The sequence below is a fragment of the Phragmites australis genome, chromosome 2 (assembly GCF_958298935.1).
Source record: "Phragmites australis chromosome 2, lpPhrAust1.1, whole genome shotgun sequence".
Lineage (NCBI taxonomy): Eukaryota > Viridiplantae > Streptophyta > Magnoliopsida > Poales > Poaceae > Phragmites > Phragmites australis.
The window spans coordinates 27,333,707-27,348,697 of NC_084922.1; the positions used below are offsets into that span (position 1 = coordinate 27,333,707).

General features: G+C 49.3%; 1 protein-coding gene across 1 annotated transcript; it reads right to left on the bottom strand.

The window, feature by feature from the left end:
• Positions 1-766: 766 nt before the first annotated feature.
• On the bottom strand, positions 767-5,435 carry LOC133906462 (RGG repeats nuclear RNA binding protein A-like). Its single transcript, XM_062348380.1, has 6 exons — positions 5,005-5,435; positions 4,268-4,682; positions 4,035-4,170; positions 1,424-1,582; positions 1,292-1,345; positions 767-1,196 (listed from the first exon to the last, which is right to left on the bottom strand). Exons 1-6 carry the CDS (start codon positions 5,165-5,167, stop codon positions 999-1,001), a joined length of 1,125 nt encoding a protein of 374 aa, XP_062204364.1. The 5' UTR covers positions 5,168-5,435; the 3' UTR covers positions 767-998.
• Between the last annotated feature and the right edge of the window lie 9,556 nt (positions 5,436-14,991).

A 14,991-nucleotide genomic window follows, 5' to 3' on the forward strand; every position in this document is an offset into this window, starting at 1 on the left:
GAGAACAATTGCAAAATAGAGACATAATGTAAGAAAAAGACTGTCTATTCTTTATTTATCTGTATTTATAATAAGAGATACTACCTCATATATATAGTAACAAAAATCTTTAAGAGATAGAATCAATCTTCAAAAGATAGAAATCTATTTCAAAAAGATCAAAATTTTAAAGATCAAGACGAATCTAAATTTTATTATAATGGTTAATAAAGAGGTACGGTTGCATGAGAATAGAGCGAGGGCAGCCTCATCATTTTTGCAAATTGGACTGTCTTACTAACTTAGGACGGACGACGATAGCATAAAAGAAAAATAAATTTCACAAATCTACAACTATTTACATCAAACTATCATAAAACTATAACTTTTAAAATTTATTTTAAAAAACCACAACTATTTATACCCTTAGTAACATAAAACTATAATTTTTCTGTTTGATCCCACCTGTCACCCGTACTCGTAAAAGAATGAAAAATCGCTATCCCATGACATGAAAAGAAACCAGAACAATTTTATAGCAAATCGTAAAACCTTTCGATATTCAGTACCAAATAGTTCATTTTCTCAACCAATATCTGGAAGAAAGGAATGCATCGCTACCATCTAGTCTGTCACAAGCAGTAGCTCGGACAATATCCTGCATCAAAATATTAAAATCTACAACGTTCACATCGCTGGACCTGTAAGCTGGAAACTAGAAAGTGATGTCCTTTCAGACGATTGCATACAATTGGTTGCTTGGTAAATACGATCGCCACATAAGAACTAGCTGAACTTAAATCTTTTAACTGATATAGTAGTACACCAACATGCAGACATCCTATGAATAAAACGAAATATAAGCTTACCTGTGACACAAACACCTGGCTCAGATATACACGCGAGACAAGACGCGATATACAGAGCCAAAAGTAAAGCACTGATGCAGCGGCGACGCGAGGGCACAGTTTTAAACAAATCTCCGAAAATATGCAATGAGGTCATGGCAGGTTGCGTGCTCACTTCCCACCTAATGAGGGAAACTGAGCTTGATCTTGAATTGCCGGAGCCGGCGCAGGTGCTGTTTCACGAGAGCTATAACCACCACGGAATCCTCCACGGTCACTGCGGCCTCTGCCACGACCCCGGCCACGCACACCTGGACTGTAGAACCTCTCACCCTCAGCTGGCTTCAGGAATTCATTGATGCTAACAGACTGCACGAGAAGAAAAGGTAATGACTATAGACTGGGACAAAAGATGAGCTTCGTGAATTTAAATTTCTGAGATAAACTGTGTACGTCATACACACCTTGGCACGCTCATCCCTTTCAGCATTTTCTTTCTTTTTGTCTTTGTCAGAACCCTGCAAACATATATTGCAAGGTGAACAATAACTCAATGGTTCTTTGCAGGGAGAAGGGCCAGGACAGCTTGTGCATACCAACTTGATGAAAACCTCATCCGTACCCTTTCTCACTGAAAGTTGTTGCATGGACTGCAACTCCTTGTCTACCTCAACCTTCCTCTCTTCAGTTTTCAGTGCAAGTAAAGCTTTCCTCTTCTCCTCCAATTGTTTCTCATATTCTTCCAAAGTCATCTCCTGTGTAATCAAGTGGATCAAAATAAGCTATAGTTGAATAACGATAAAGGAGAACAGAAAATCACAAATTCGTAGTAAAGCACTTGGTATTTTCCTGGTATCATAATTGCAATAAAATACAGGATATGAACACAAAGGAGAACTCAAGCATGCTAGAATAATCAATTGCTATAGATCAGCCTGGGACATCCATGCACAAAGCATAATTGAAAGAAAGAAGTGTCCATATTCAATTAATACTAAGCAAACTGAAAATGGAGGTGGTATACTGGTATATAAAAGGTAAATATATTTTTAATTAATAAACAAATAGAACCCAAGGGATAACACAGGAAACATAAGTATCAGATAAAGATCAGGATCTGTTTGGTTGGTATAGTGAAGTTGCCAACATTTGCCGCATCTTGCCAAACTTGCATAAGGTTGGCGGATCAAATTCTTCGCCAAACTTTGGCAAGCTCGGGAGAATCTTGCCACTCTTTTTTGAGTCACTGACATATGGGACCAGGTTGGCAGAAAAAAATCTTGCCACCGACATGGCTTCAAACCAAACAGGTGCCTAACCTGGTCAAAACCTGCTAACTTGAGGTCCAGCAAGATGCAGCTACAAAACAAACAGGCCCATATAATATTTCCCTAAATTCATTCAATCAATCAACATACACTCTACGGTACAGGTTCTCAAAAATAACTGAAGGAAAACCTCAAAAGTTGTGGCTGTTCATGAGTCAGTTTTTCTAATAGAAGGACAGTAATGTACAGCAGCTTCCTGAATTCATTGACGTAACGGTAATGCATGAAAACCTTGATGCTGCCACCTAAGCTATCTATAGGCTGGGTGAAATTGAGAACTTGCAGAACCAACAGTTTTGTTGGGTGTGCAAGACTCACTGGATCAATCAGCCCACAATCATTAATTAGGTGGATCAAGAAAAACACGGCCATGGCATGAAACTGCTAAATATAATGACAATATGACAGATGTGTTCTGTACCAACCGAATCGTGAATAAACACAAAGATAAGAGTGTGCAAGCATACACATTTTTGTATTGTCAGCGCTAAAAATCATAACTGAGAAAAAGCATGCTATTTACTGCAGCTAAGCACAATTATTCATTTCATGTGGTCAAGCAGAAATACACAGGTCCTCATACTTTATGGTGGTGCCTAACACAAGAATCTAGCATCTTCCCAACTCAGAACTGACCAGACTAATTATAATGAAGGCAAAAGGGAAGAGCAAGGGTACATGGTATATTTCATTCAGTAATTAGTCCTTTGACAATTGTCATGTTAATGGTTAAATTAACTAAAGCTGAAAAAAAGTGCAGATTGCATGTTTATTTTTCATGTGCATGGGTGCATTAAAGAGAATAATAATTACCAGGTAAACTAGAAAATCGCAACAGACTCTGCAGTTCGGATTTTTGTAACTGATTAGGAAGGGGCTCTATTGTTGCTTCCCATTAATAAGATTGCAAATATCATCAAAAGAATGATATAGATATCAAGAGTTTTCAATCCATTATCTTCTAGATTTTGAGACATTTATAAATCACTTATCTAAAGAAAGTATGTTGAAACTCCACAGCAGGTCTTGGTTACAAATATATTGAACGATTGGCATCAAGAAAATTTTGGTTAAGATGGGAGCACACAAACTATGGCTAGCATCCAAGAAGACTGTCAGCAGCCGCATCTACTAGTTAAACAAGCATTGCATGACTATCAAATCTGTGACATTAGTATCTGATTTGGGAAATATGAACTACGAGAAAGGCATTAACAATTGCATACTACTCAAGTGTGTTATGATGCACCTAACAAACATGAAACCTATCACGAGATATTTGCTCAACTGCCCTCACGAACTTTCAAACGTCACTTTGGAAACCCATATGTTATTTTCAAACTGGTGATTACTTAATAATCTGTGATTTCCAACTCTGATGTGCTTCAAGGACATAGTTTTCTGATATTTTCAAATGTTTAGACAGGTAGCTACAACAATGTTTCGTGCAGTTATGTTATATTTAAAATGTTGCTTGCAGAAATAATCTACTAAGCTTGTTTCCCTGTATATCCAACAATGATAAGATTTGGTGCCACTAGAAAATGCCCAATACTTTACAGTTTTTTAATAAACATATCAGTAATAAGTCAAGAAACAGCAAAGAGACTTTTAGGGACATTACTCATACATGCAAGAAGGGTATCCTAAATTATTTTATAACATTTCACAGTCTTCTGTGGACACTAAATCATGTTTTAAGTATGTGCTATTAAAGATTATGCTAGAAACAACATAACCTTGAAGTTCATAGAAAGTTATTTCTTTAGGTTATAGCACATCAATGTCATTTCTGGGGGAAGAGATGAGATGCTATTTCTTCAAGCTCGTGCCAGTACAGTATAAATACAACTTTGATTACATAAGATACGAATTATACCTTATCTTCAGGTTCCTCTTCTTCAGGTTCACCCTCCTTGTCCCTCTCAACCTCAGACTGTGGTGCCTCCTCCAGCTTGTTCTTATCCTCAGTCACAGCAGGAGTACCCTCAGTATTAACAGCGTCTACTGTTTCCCTGATGATTTGTATGGCAGAAAGAGTTACACAATGCTTGATCCACTATAACAAAAATAGCTCTCAAATAACGAATACAAGGTTCTAAATAAACTAACTGTGCAAGGGCTTCATCAGCCACAGTTCCCCAGTTGCCACGGCCAGCTCCCTCGCGTTTCATCTCATACCCTCGGCCTGTGCCACTATGGCGCTCATAGGCACGGCGAGGGGGTCGGACAGACTCATCTCCAGCCTCACCATCAGTGTAGCCGCCACGACGACCACCACCACGATAAGGCTGACGCGGTCCCCGGCCCCTTTCTGAAGCCTTTCCTTCGCCGTCCTCTCTCCGCAGAAAACTACCATCTATAAAGCCGCCTCCACCATAACCTCCCTCAACACCATTGGCATCACCCTCACCAAATTCACGCCTTGGACCCGTCCTGCCTCCACGGAAGCCACCTCTACCACGTCCTAGTCCACCGCGTCCTGCCCCATCGCGAGCTGGAGCACCATAGTTCCTAGACTCCTTTACTGCATAGACAAAGTAATGACAGATCAATAACCTGTTTTCTACCAAAAAAATACTGACAAGTAGACTAAATGAAACATCACATTGCAGAATCTCATATAAATTGAAATTTTACACTAAAGCATTGCACACACAGATATAAAAGACGAAACTTTCACACTAGAATAACCCCAGATATGCACCAAGCAGAATGCTCAGCTCTCCGCTGTACCAGGTTGACACGGTCATTTCATCCCTGAATCCCCTGAATCGAGCATCAGACACAAGACCCAAACCCTGAACCCCGTCTTCTCATCCGATTCGAAGGAAACTGTATCCACTCACCGGACTGCGCGGGCGGCGGCGGCGGCTTGGTGGGCAGCTTGGCCGGGGCGGCGGGCGCCGGCTTGGGCGACGCGGCCGCCTTCTTCTCGGCGGCGGCGATGAGGTGCGAGGGGTCGTCGTTGTCGACGTCAACGAGGAGATCGAACTGGTTCTTCGTGCCCATCGTGCCCCTCTCCCCGCCTCAACTCCGACAAAAATCGCCGGAACACCAATTCAACCCTTCAAACAGCGGCCTAGAACAACTCCGCCAGCGACAAGATCGCCATGGACAGGCGAATCGAATCGAATCGAGACGAGAGGTAGTCTAGGGTTTAGAGGCGAAGGTGGAAGACGAGGAGGTGAAATGGTAGTGCGAGAGGCAGCCACAGAGAGAGAGAGGGCTCGTAAAACCCTAGCCGCCACTTGGACTCGCCACTCTATCACTCTCCACTCGATAGCACGCTTCGATTTGGTAAAATACGGGCCTGGGAGGGTTGATTTCTTGTAATTACGTACGTGCCACTGAGTTTCGTGAGGCTATGGCCTGCGGACTGGGCGTGGGAGGGTAGTTATGTCATTTCGTCCTTCTGTTGTGGCATGATTGGCCTTGGAGCTTGAGATATGTCCTTGGGTCTTTTTGACAATTTAATGGGTTCAGTGTTTGAACAATTTAACTTAAAATGAAATTGAGCTCACTCGTGTTTTATTTTTTTTCCTTTTCCCTATATGTGAAACCAACACCGTAGCTTCATTGGTTTCATCTTTGATAATTTTAAAATAGAATAGTAATGAATGGATCAAAACTCACTTCGTGTCGACATGAACAACAACAACGAGTATGTGCCAATGGACATGCAAGAGCAAGAGGTAGCAAGTACAAATATATACTTTTATGGAAACCTTTTGTTTTTGCCACTGCTAATATGCATAATATTGTTCTTGCCATAAAGCTCTTTTCATTTTTTACACTCTAAAAACATGTTCCATCGGGGCTTCTAGGGTTGGGGTAGAAAGAGAGAGAGGTAGGATGGTAATGGGTTGGGGTTTAAGGTTGGTGGAGAAAAACCCGTCAGCCACGAAACCCGAAACGTAACTGTGCACCTACACCCACACCCGTGTAGCGTAAATGGTCATATTAGGCTATGATTGTGATTTTGATGACTAATGACAACATAATCAATGGGACAAACATGTTTGTCAAGTATATATTTTAGTAGGTCTCGTGGATGCAATAAAAGAGAAGTCACCAATGTCGGAGCAAAGAGAGAAATAAAATAGACTTGTTTCATAAATTTGATGTGATCAAATAGGATGTTTTTCTGTATAATCTTGTAGAGCTCTTCACAAGCTTTCCATATAGCCTAAGATCATCAAAATCGGAGTTCAGAGCGAAAAGTTATGCTCAAAATACATAACGTTGTTCTACTAAAATTTATCTGACCTGATAATCCTGTGCTCACATCAAAATTAATCCGATGCTACATCGGATAATCCGGTGAGAATAATGAAAAACAGTCTGGTGTTCAAAAAAAGTTTGAAGCAGAGTCTTTTACCTCACCGGATGATCCAGTGTTCACAAAATGAACACACCGGACTATTATTTTCAGAGAGCTCTAAAATGAATATATACACATAGGATAATCTAGTGCATTTGTTCGGTGTTCAGTGAGTCATCATAGGATAATCCGGTGTTCAAGAGGCTTGAGTGGGGTTCCAACATCTAGTTTGTGAGAGTGTACTCACCGGATGATCCGGTGTTAGTACTACTGTTCTCAGCTAGTGCACAAGTTTGAGGCTATAAATACCCCTCCACTTAGTCATTTGAGTGTGCTGAAGTCCAGAGAAGTTCATATACACCTGAGAAGGCATCCAAGCCACCAAAGTGCTTAAAGTGATCATCCAAGGCGATTAAGCGCAAGATTAGTGAGTGATTAGTGCTTATAGGCTTAGAGAATGATTTGCTAAGTGATTGCTGCCTAGAGAGTGGATCAAGGAGTGATCCAACAGTGTACCTCTTGGTACACCGTTACCTTGGAGTCTTGGTGACTCGCCGACAAGTTTTTTGACCCTCTGACTTGGTGTGGAGTGACGGCCAGGCGATTGTGCGGGGACGTGGAGACCCTTGCCTCTATGGCTCAAGCTCCGAAGTGATCATGGCGGTAAGGAACCCGAAGAGAAGCTAGTGGTGAGACCTTGCCTTTGTGGCTCGGTGGCTCATCCGGGTGGAGGCCTTGTCTTTGTGACTCGATGGCTCAAAGGTCGTGACCGGGTGCCGACCAGGAGCATACCACGAGAAAAAATTCTTGTGCCGAGTTTGCTCTCTCTACTTTATTTACGTTTCTGTATTTATTTACAATTTACCTTCTTAGATAGGTTGCAAGGGCTTTGATCGGTAGAGTAGACACACTAGTTAAACCTAGAGCACATTTAGATAGAAATTGATATAGGTTTATCTTATGTTATTTTTGGAGCCAAAATAGTTTTAAGTGGTCTAATTCACCCCTCTCTTAGGACGCACCGATACCTACAACCCGCAATGGTAATCGAGCAAAAAATTGCACCAGCATCGCGCCCACAAGTCTCCGTCAGGGACCTGGTAGAACATGTGGTTCTTCATCGGGAAGAACCAAGGTGCTCACTAGAGATGGGATGTGGGCATGCTCGTCGGAGGTGATGAGATGGTGCCTCCAGCTCCGCGCTTGCCAAAGGAGGAAGAACAGCGTGTCGGCGTCGCGGTCGAGCGACGTGGTCTAGGCGGTGAATATGCCATTTGTAGAGGGAATGGGGATTGTAGGTGGTGGAGCGTTGGAGCTAGGGTTTCTTTCTTTAGTTGGGCTGAGCTTAGTGGGCTATAAGTGCTGAGATTTTTTAAGGGGAATAGAATTTTGGGCCTAATAAGCACCCATGGGCGCAATATAAAACCCAGTCCCAACCTGCACCCTCCTAAGCCCCTAGCCTAGTGACCTCACAAACCCATAGGTGTGATTTTGCACCTGCACCCGCACCTACCAGGGGCCCGGACCTAAGATTCCAACAGTCGTCCCTAGAGTGAGGTGGTGCAAGAGCCCCAAAAATGGAGTGGAATGAGAAGGAGGGGGATGCATATGTGTCTTTCTTACTTTATAGCTGCTGGAAGGTGGTGTCTTACAGTGCTTCTAAGAGAAGGAAGGAGAGGTGGTGGCTAAGGTTGATGCTGGCCGAGCGGCAACATGTTTGACACGGGCACGGCCATGGCAACATGCAAATGGGCAGGGTGAAGTGGTAACAGAGGAGCTTAGCAGCTAGGATTGGTGGTTGAGGCAGCATCGACGCATAGTGGCCATGTGTTGCCGAGCTCCGAACAACGTTAGCCATGGCGGTTTGGAGGTGGAGGCGATTTGGGGAAGGGGACGGGTCATCTGAATTGGGCCAGGCATGACATTCCATGAGTGCTGATGCGGAATTGGTCCAGGGTGTGGGTGGAAATGGCAGGTTGGCCTAGGAAGGGGAATCGGGTTGCGACTTAGAGAAGGAAGAGTGCTAGGTGGTTTTGATTAGTAGAAAAAGTCTATTTTTTATCTCTTAACTATTACTCGAATCTATTTTTCCCCTTTCAACTGTAAAACCAGATATTCTTACTTCCTCAACTATCTAAACCGGATTTTTTTCCTCCCTGCATGGTTTTGACCCCGGTTTTGTTGGCCCGGGAAGGGGGGTTAGGCTACGGCTTGGAAAAGGAAGAGTGCTAGGTGGTTTTGATTGGTGGAAAAAGTTCATTTTGTCTCTCTTAACTATTGCTCGATTCTATTTTCCCCCTTCAACCGTAAAATCATATATTGTTGCTCCCTCAACTATGTAAACCGGATTTTTTCCTCCCCACATGGTTTTGACCCTAGTTTTGTCCTACGTGGCTCATGTGTGGCATTAGCCGCCCACATGTCAGATGACACATGTCATGAGTACGGAGGTGATGGGCACGTGCTCGTGAGCACCATGGACCGTGTGCGCATGCCCGCATGCTAGCGACTCGGCTTCTATTTACCACACGCATGATGAATTGAGCAATGCCTCAGATGGGCGCGTGAGCGGCCGACTGAGGTCGGCGGCGACGACGCACTTGTTTTGGCCACTGGTGTCCATTCGGCGGGGGAAGGCACTCGGGCTCAATTGCTTCAGATTAGGTTATCTCTAGGGCAAGGCAACGCGCATGGAGGTGGGAAGAGCGTGCGTGGTTGCCGAAGATGGGCCAGCGATGGTGCATAGAGGTGGAGAGAGAGGTGACTCGGTGTGGGAGCTATTCGGTGAGATAGGGCTCAAATTGAAGATATGGGGACGAGGTAGAGTCTATTAGATGGCGTATTCGGAGTGGATTGGAGAAAGAAAGGCCAATGGTGGCTAGCGGCAGCGGTGAAGCCTGTCAGGTGTCCGACGTTGTCGTGGCAAAGGAAAAGGATCGAGTTCAATTGGGCTCGATTCGAGCTAAAGCTAGATGTTGTGGTGCATGAGTAAGTGGCTTAGGGATCAATGCTTGTGGGGGTTGACTAGTAACCACGTGTAGCTCTACTACCCCATATTTGAAAGCAAGCTATGGTTTTCAAATTTTACGGATACCTATTATGATAAAATCTAATACAAATCAAGTAACCAATAAGATGATGTATGTTTTGATAAGCTAGAATATACTAAGATGGCTTTACGATATCAAAGAAAAAAATAAATGATATAATAAGTAATATATGGTTAAATATAGAGTCACGTGCAAAATAACATCACCACTAATTTCTCTTATCAAACTATCTAATCTCTGATGCGCTTAAGAAATTCATGTATAATTTCAGAGATGTTGTCTTTAGATTCATTTCAATTACACTTCAATACCTACCAAAAACTTATTTCTCCGTTTATACCCATCCAATACATGCATTATATATCATTGTCTAAAAAAATTGTACAATCATATGTCCAAAGTGTTCACTATAGACAACTATGAAGTGGAGAACAATCATAGTGCAAATCGGTGGTTCTAGTGGTTCACCGATCCACACACGTATGAAGTTGATAACAAAAAGCCCCATCACTTCCCTATAGAAGAACGATTTGTTATATCTATGTAGATAAACTCATTGATTGTATTGATATTCTAAGCAAGTTACCACTATTTTGTTTTTGAAACACAAATTGGTAATTTAAGATGCCATATAAAAAATATCGTCATTCCACATGAGGTTTGCTACTTTCAGGACCAGCTTTAGGTTATTAGTAATTTTTTAAATTTTAAAGATATGGTACATTGCTAGATCATCTCCTTTAACTTAGAGACACTTTTAGCTTCCATATCAAATACCCATAGAATGAAGTGGCCATGGAGAGATGACAACAATAAATATTTCTACATCTAGCATTACAAGTCATGGAGGAATACAACTATCACTACACAGAAATCCACATTAGTGACACATATTTTACTAGTCACTCTTAACACGTCACTAATGTGGATAAATCAGTGACGGATGTAAACCCGTCACTAATGACTCCTGTCGGAGGGTGAACTCCTGTCACAGGGAACCTGGGGGACCCCTTTTTAGAGATTCGGCCGGGGGGTGATCCTGAATATGTTCGACTGAGAAATAAATGGGTATGAATGCGATGGCCGGCGATGCGGAGTGATCTAATGCGGAAAGGAGTAAATGCACTGATGTTTAGACAGGTTTGGGCCGCACGGGGGCGTAACACCCTACTCCTGTATGGATACTATAAGTGCCCTGAGGAAGTCCCTCAAGGATGTTGCTGGTTACAAGAATGTTTATCTATCTTGGAGCCGGGGGCTCTTTGTTCTTCGGCCTGTGATCTTCTCTTCTCTCTTTTTCTTCTGTTCTGTCTCTTGTTCACTTCTCAGCCGTTGTTTCTTTTTTACTCTCTGTGTTTTCCCACACTACTGAGCCGTTGTTTCTTTTGTGCCGTCGGCGGCTTTAAATACCCGCCGGTAGCAGCGTGCCCCGAATGGGAGGGGGAGCACGAGTTCCGAGACACCATAAATGGAAAGGGCGTCATCATTTCCTCTGGGTGAAGTGACCGGGGGTGGAAAATGTGTCCCACGCCCGGTCATCCGTCACCATAAATACACTGGCAACGGGCGCCGTGGAGGGGGCCCACCAGGCAACCGCAGAGTGGCCCGGCGTGCCCGCCCTGTCTTGTTCCCCTGCCACAGCAGCGCGGCAGACGGAACGCCTCGGCCCTTACGACGTTATCCCGAGACGGGCCGGATGGCACGGGATGGGACCCGTGCAATTAATAACCCCACGCCCTTCTGCCAGGACGTGTCAGGAACTGACGCTGAGCGCGGCGGGAGCAATTGGAGGTGGCAGGCCACGCACGCTCTTTAAATGCGGCCTTGGGCCTTTGACTGGCTGACACCTCATCGGTGGGCCCCTCGAGGGCCACTGTCAGGGGGCATTCCGAGTCGTCGGGGAACCGAGTGCTCGGGGGTCACTGTTCACCTCCCCGAGCACTCTCTCCCGAGAATGCCCTTTCTCGTCCTCGAGGAACCGAGTGCTCGGGGGTACTGTTCACCTCCCCGAGCACTCTCTCCCGGGCACACTTGTATGGATCCTTGGGGAACCGAGTGCTCGGGGGCTGCTGCACGCAGCCCCGAGCACTCTCTCCCGGAACTTCCTTCAGTGGGTCCTCGGGATACTTGGGTGCCCGGGGGGCCACCGCTAGCGGCCTCGGGCACGTTTCTCCCGGTACTTAGCTTTCCTGGTCGTCGGGGGACTTGGGTGCTCGGAGGTCACCGCACACGTTTCAGAGCGCGTTCTTCCCGGCACTTCGACTTCGTGGGTCATCGGGGAACTGGGATACACGGGGACCACCGACTGTGGCCCCGAGCACCCTCTCCCGGGACTCGATCTTTTTTACCTGGCGGTGGAGACTCCGCGGGGTGGCACCATGTGGCGGATCGCTAGCCTGGCCTCGGGATTCGGGGACCCCCGGTTCCTGATACACCGACAGCAGCCCCCGGGCCCATTGGCAGGCAATGGCCCAGAGACTGCGGATGGGCCCTTCGTCGTCAACGAGGCTGAAGCCGGTACTGACGCCACGTGGCGAGCTTTTAGATGATGGCCGTTCCGGTCTGGGCCTTTGGTACGACCCAACGGGGAGCCGAATGGACACGCGTCCAAACTACTCCCGAGGAGTGTGACAACGGGACAGGCGGCGCGTGATAACGAGGCAGGCGGCACGCGTGGCAACCGCGCAAATCGAGGAAAATACGCCTAGCAACTGCTGACACCACACAACCTGTGGGAGATTCACCTGGCGGTTGCACTGACCGAGGAAACCGTCCCGCCGAGCGTGCCACGGCAGGCGATGTTTGAATTTCCCTGGGGTATAAAAGGAGGAGGGGAGCGAACCGCCCCCCTCTTTACGCCATCCTGCGATCAAGCTCTTTCCTTCTTTGCGCTCCTGAGCCCTAGACTTTCTTTAGGCGATCAGAGCACCCTTCTTCCCCCACCGTCCAGATCGTCCCCCACCCCGACGAGATGTCGAGAGCAGGAGGAAGCCGCCGTGACCAGACCCCCGACAGCATACTGCCGAAGTCCCGGCTGGTGAACGAGGAGGCGACGGACAGGGTTCGGAAGCTGATGGTCCCCGAGGGCCAGCGGGGGGGCCTCGGTGATGGCGCCGGCGAGCTTCTCGCCGGTGGCGAACCGGCCGGGGCGCATCGTTCTTTTTACTTCCTTCATGGCGGCGGGGCTGGTGCCGCCATTCTCGGCGTTCTTTCTTCAGATCCTGGAAACGTTCGGGATCCAGTTGGTGCATCTCAGCCCCAACTCCGTTGTCATCCTGGTGGTCTTCGCCCACCTCTGCGAGATGTTCGTGGGGGTGCCACCGTCGGTGATGCTCTTTCGGCACTTCTTCATGCTGCGGTCGGCTGGGAAGAAGAGGGGCCTCTCCACCGCGGACGTCGCCGGCTGCTGCAACTTCCAGCTGCGGGATGGCCTGGGGGAGCAATACATTCCCCAGGTGCTGCGAAGCAAGTGGGAGGACTGACGGCGCGACTGGTTCTACGTCGACGTCAGCCCCCACGACCGTCTGACTCTGCCAGAGATGGCGGCGGAACCCCAGAAGGCGACCTGGGAGGTGCCGCCGCAGATGGACGCGCGGATGGCGCTGGTCCTGGAGCGCATCGACTTCCGGTGCCAGGCTGGGCTTACTTCGGTGATGGTGGTGGCGGACTACCTGCGCCGCCGCCTGGTGCCCCTGCGGGAACAGGCTCGGCCCTGCTGGTTCTACACCGGCCCCCAGGACATCACCTGGACCCAGATCGGCGAGGAGTGGGACCTGGGTAGGCCGGCGCTGAGGGGCCTGCTCCGGGTGGTGATCGGGGTGGACGACCTGAGCCGGGCGGAGGTCCCGTGGAAGGAGCTGGCGCTCTGTGCCGATCCTGACCGGGTGGCGCTGCAGGCAAAGCTGTCGGAGTTCGACGCCCAGGGGCTGGTCGACAGGCCAGGGCGCCGAAACCCCGGGACCATTCAGATCCCCGGGGTGGACGAGGCGGCCGGCGAGGAGGCCGCAAGCGATCCGGCGCAGACCGGTGGCCCGGGTGCCGCAGGCGGCGAGCCGCAGGCCAACGGTGGGGTTGCTACGGGCAGCAGCCGCCAAGCCGGAGAAGGCGGCACCGCCGCCGACAGCGGGGCGGCGATAGCACCGGGGGACAGAGGGAAGCGCCCCCGGACTTTCGTTCCTGCGCCGGCGTCCCCGCCGTCGCCGTCGCCTGGCGAGGAGGGGGGCCGGGGCGGTCAGTCGTCCAGCGCGGGGCCATCGGTGGGGGCAGCATCTGCGGTTCTGGAACCAGACTTTGATCTTCTTGGGCCTGATCTGGAGCCCAGAGACCGCACGGTGGCCCAGCAGAGCCCCCCGCGGAAGAGGAGGAGGGAGAACTCCGGGCCCACACCATCGGGCCTGGGGTACAGGATCCCGGCATCGAGATGGCAATACCGAGGACCCAAATCTGCGTAAGTTTTCCCCCCTTTCTTCATGAGCATATCTCGCCCGGAGCGGCTTTGGAGACTAACCTTCGTTTTTCTTCTACAAGCCGCCGGCGGAGGCGCCGAGGCCAGCTCCAGCCCCCGAGCCGAGCGCGCCTGAGCCAAGCGCGCTGGTGGAGCCGGAGCCACCGAGCGCGCCGACCGAGACAGAAACACAGGCGCCGCCCAGCCCCGAGCGGGTGGCAGCGGCCGTGCCCAAGCAACCGGCGCCGGCTGAGTCTGCCCCGAGCGCTTCGAGTGTGGGCGGTCGACCTCGTCGTGGGCGGTGGCAATTTTCGGGGACCCCGAACCCCTCGGAGGTGGCTCGCAGGGGACCCAGCGCCCAGCCGTCGCCCAGCCGGCCCGCCGACCCCCTCCCAGTCGTGCTGGGAAGCGCCCGGGAGATGATCGGGCGGCTGCAGGCGGCCGTGGCGGGGGAGATGATGCAGCTCGAGGCGAACCGCACCGCCCTTGCTGCGGAGAGGGAGCGGCTTGTCGTGGGCTGGTGCCTTTTTGAGGCCTGCGTCACCGCGGCGAGCGCCGCCAACGAGGTCGAGCGGCGCGCTCTGGAGGAGGAGTGGAAGGCCCTAGAGGGCACCCGCGCGGAGGCCGCACGGGAACGGGAAGAAGCCGCTCGCCTGGCCGAGGCGTCGCAGCAGCAGGCTGCCGAGGCGCTTGCCAGGGAGAGGCAGGCGCAGGCGCGGGAGGAGGCGGTTCTGGCCCGCGAGAGGGCGGCGGAAGCCTCCCAGGCTGAATTGGCCCGCCTGAAAGGCGAGGCTGACCAGGTCCGCGCCGAACTCCAACACTGGGAGGACGAGCTCCAAGGCCAGGAGGAGGACGTCGCGATCAGGGAGACCGACGTTAGCATCACGGTGGCGGACCTGGAAGCCCGGGAGGAACTGCTGATCCTCCGGGAGACGGAGGCTTCTGAGGCGGTGCTGGCCTCGGCTGCTCGGGAGGAGCAGGCTGCCAAGTGGGAAACCGAGCTGACCGCCCGCGAGCA